The sequence below is a fragment of the Otolemur garnettii genome, unplaced genomic scaffold, assembly GCF_000181295.1.
Source record: "Otolemur garnettii isolate 467f Iridium unplaced genomic scaffold, OtoGar3 scaffold00259, whole genome shotgun sequence".
NCBI lineage: Eukaryota > Metazoa > Chordata > Mammalia > Primates > Galagidae > Otolemur > Otolemur garnettii.
The window spans coordinates 113,210-117,093 of record NW_003852654.1 but is presented as its reverse complement, the minus strand read 5'-3'; the positions used below and the strand labels follow the sequence as shown (position 1 = coordinate 117,093).

General features: G+C 41.3%; 1 protein-coding gene across 1 annotated transcript in view; it reads left to right on the top strand.

Annotated features, from left to right (window-relative positions):
* Positions 1-3,884, top strand: part of GAB3 (GRB2 associated binding protein 3) — a 113,801-nt gene that overhangs the window by 51,175 nt on the left and 58,742 nt on the right. Inside the window, exon 3 of the mRNA XM_003802747.2 lies at positions 512-1,021. Within this exon, the coding sequence (XP_003802795.2) occupies positions 512-1,021 (510 nt within the window). The remainder of the gene's footprint in view (positions 1-511; positions 1,022-3,884) is intronic.

Here is a 3,884-nt window from a genome sequence, read left to right as displayed (position 1 = left end):
CTGCCTCAGCCTCCCAAGTAGCTGGGACCACAGGCGCCCGCCACAACGCCCGGCTATTTTTTGGTTGCAGCCGTCATTGTTGTTTGGCGGGCCTGGACTGGATTTGAACCCGCCAGCTCAGGTGTATGTGGCTAGAGCCTTAGCCACTTGAGCCACAGGCGCCGAGCCAGCTGTGGCAGTTTTTTAGTGGTGTGTCTGCTCTCACCCATCTTCCTGTCAATGCCAAGGCAGGGATGGATTACTATCAACCCCTATGAAAGAATACTAAACAAAATGAGTCATGTATTTTAGCATTGTGGTTTTCATTTCTAACCTTACATTTTCACATGTGTTTGATGCTTATAGGATGAAAAAAATTAGTAAAACATTTTTCTTTCCTGCACCAAGGGGTTGATGTAACTGAGGGTTGTAGAGAAAATATGGCTGTACAAGTAGAAAAAGATGATATTGGAAGAATGAGGATGACGCCAGTATGCATGGGTTTTGTGATGGTTGGATGGCTACCTTTCAGCCCAACATACATGCTTTTCTTCCCTCAGTCTACCAACTAGATGCGACAGCTGGTCAAACTCAGACCGCTCCCTGGAACAGACTTCCTTTGATGAAGTCTTTATTGACTGCCTACAGTCGCTGCCCTCCAGTCATTTGCTCCACCCCTCACTCCGTAGAAATGGATCTCAGGAGGAACCTTCCATGAAGCTGCAGGCTGCCCTGATCTGGAGCAGAGAAATCAGTGGACCATCCAAGGACCACTTGTCGTCTTCATCATTGCTGGAAACATCCTTAAGTCCCACCATTCAGATAGATAAAAACCAAGGTTACTTGCCACGTGGGATGAAAGAACTAGACATTATGGCCAACACTCCACCTCCCCGCCCCCCTAAGCCAAGCCATCTTTTAGAACGGTGCCAAGAGGAGCAGCTCCTGTGGAGTGGGCACAACAGTGGCAAGAAGGCAGAATGCACCCTGGTTCCAAGAAGAATCTCTCTCTCTGGTTTAGACAATGTGAGAACCTGGAAAGGTGAGTGTTTGGTGCTAACATTAAGGTGCAGGTAAGGGTTGCCTTACCTGTCTCCTCTTCACTCCATGTAAGGATTTTACTCATTGTCCCTAGCACAAGCTGTCTCCTAATGGGGCTGGGTCCTGGGTGGAAACACATAGCCTGAAAATACCACTCTTCTGCTTCTGAGTCACCCCCTTCTCAGCCTGGCTGCCAGGAGACATACTTACCACCTTGGAGCTGCTGCAAGAAGTTGGAGCCATGAGCCCTTCTGATGAACTTGCAATGTGAGCCCTTGTCCTTGTGGGGGCTCTGCACCTGAGACTGAGCTCCTAGGTTTTGTTTGGAGTCACACAGGACCCATTTGGCACAGAAGGTTATGGTTTTTTGGCTCAGCTCAGCTCCAGTCCCTTCTTTGCCTCTTACATATACAGTGAGACTTCAGACCACAGCTTCTATTTTTAAACAATCTCATCATCTCAACCTCATTCATCATCCCACCTACTCTTCTCTCTTATGTCAGCTTCTCAGATAGACACAAACTAATTATTTCTCACTATCTCTTTCTTTCTTGCATTCTCTCTTTCCTCTGCTACCTCTTCTCTCTATATATATATCCAAATATAATTGCTCACCCATTGATACCTATTTTGTCCATGTTTTAAAGGAATTATGGAAAGTATAAGGTATGAAAATTTGTTTTCAAATTATATGAATCTTTCATTCTTATTGAGAAACTAAGTCACTGTGCAAAGACTACTGCAGTGTCACTAATGATGTTACCAACCATTACACATCTTGCTTCCTTCTGAAAATCCCAATAATATGCTGATTATACAAAAAGTCTTAATGAGCTCGCATTTGTGAACAGTAGACAAAAAGGGGGAAAGGAAAGAAGAGTTAAGCAGATTTTAGAAAATGAAATGAATAAAATGGAAGAATAATAGAATATGAAAATGAATCAAGTCTCAAATTGAAGAACTAAAAAACATAATAATTAAAAAATTGAAGACAAACATAAAATAATTAGGTTGTATTGTTTTACATGAAGGTAAAAGAATTAAAGTCAGTAAAATAAAAAGTTTGACAGTGAAACACAGACCAAAACAACAGTGGTGACTAGAAGACCTGTGCCCAGATAAAGCACAGGGAAATGTAAAGTTTATTATTCCATCTTTCCCACTGACACCCACCTGTAATCAATGTTTGTGCATGGTGGCAGAGTGGGGTCAGGTTTGTTTTGTTCATCCAAATCTCCATCTGATGACTGGGCACCTTTTATTGGAAAGACTGTCCTGTCCCCTCTGGTAGAAAAGTTCCTGTGTGTGAGAGTCTAAGTCTTGGTTCTGCTTCTCCCTTGGCAGGCGCACTTGTCCATCTAACACCAGTACAACACTCTCTTAATTACTGTACCTTTCTGTCTTGATCTCCAGTGGGAGAAGCCCTCCAAGCTGTTTTTAAAAAGTGCTATGTCAATTCTAGAGTCAACTTTACAACTGGATGGTCAGGTTCTAGACATACATACACATATATATTGGGGATATTTATATAGATCAGTTAGAAAAAGTCTTTTTTTTTTTTTGAGACAGAGTCTCACTATGTTGCCCTCTGTAGAGTGCTGTGGTGTTATAGCTCACAGCAACCTCCAACTCTTGGGCTTAAGCGATTCTCTTGCTTCAGCTTCCCAAGTAGCTGGGACTACAGGTGCCCGCTACAAACACCTGGCTATTTTTTGTTGCAGTTGTCATTATTGTTTAGCTGGCCTGGGTTGCGTTTGAACTTGGCACCCTCTGTGTATGTGGCTGGCTCTATAAACACTATGCTATGGGAACCAAGCCTAGTTAGAAAAACTCCTTTATAGGTATCATTGTAGGAAAAGAATTTATGGTGAAGACCCCAAAGGCAATAATAGTAACAACAAAAATAAATAAATGGGACCTCATTAAATTAAAAAGCTTCTGCACATCCAAGGACATAGTCAATAGGGTGAATAGGCAACCTACAGAACGGGAAAAATATTTGCACACTATATATCTGATAAAAGGCTAATAATCAGAATCAACAAAGAACTTATTCCAATAAACAAAAAGATATCAAACAACCTCATTGAAAAAAGGACAAAAGACATGAACAGAAGCTTTTCAAAAAAGATAGACTAACAGCTAATAAACAAGCAAAAAAAAAAAAATGCTCCAGGTACTAATCATTAGGGAAATGCAACTCAAAACTAGATTGAGATATCACCTAACTACAGTGAAAATGCCTTTTATCTGAATGTCCTAAAACAACAGATGCTGCCATGAATGCAAAGGAAGTAGAGCACTTTTACACTGTTGGTGGGATTGCAAATTAGCAGTACAGTTTGAGTCATGGTTTTAATTGTGTCTAATTAAAAGTACTATGGAGAAATAAAAGTAGTCCTACCTTTTGATCCAGCAATCCCACTACTGGGTATGTATCCAAAGGAAAATATGGCACACTTCCAGATAGAAGGTCACAAATACAACTTAGATTTTACCTTACAAATGCAAACAACATAACCTAATTGTATGTACTCTCATATTAATCACAAATAGTCATTCTATAAAAAAGACACTTGAATTTTGAATGTTAATAGCTTCACAATTGATAGTTGCAAAGATGTGTAAATGACCCAGGTGCCCATGAATACACGAGTAGATTAATAAAATGTGGTATATGTATACTATGGAATACTACTCAGCCATAAAAAATTATGAAATAGGCTCGGCGCCTATAGCTCAACCGGCTAAGGCGCCAGCCACGTACACCTAAGGTGGCGGGTTTGAATCCCCAGCCCGGACCCGCCAAACAACAATGACGGCTGCAACCAAAAAATAGCCAGGCGTTGTGGTGGGCGCCTGTG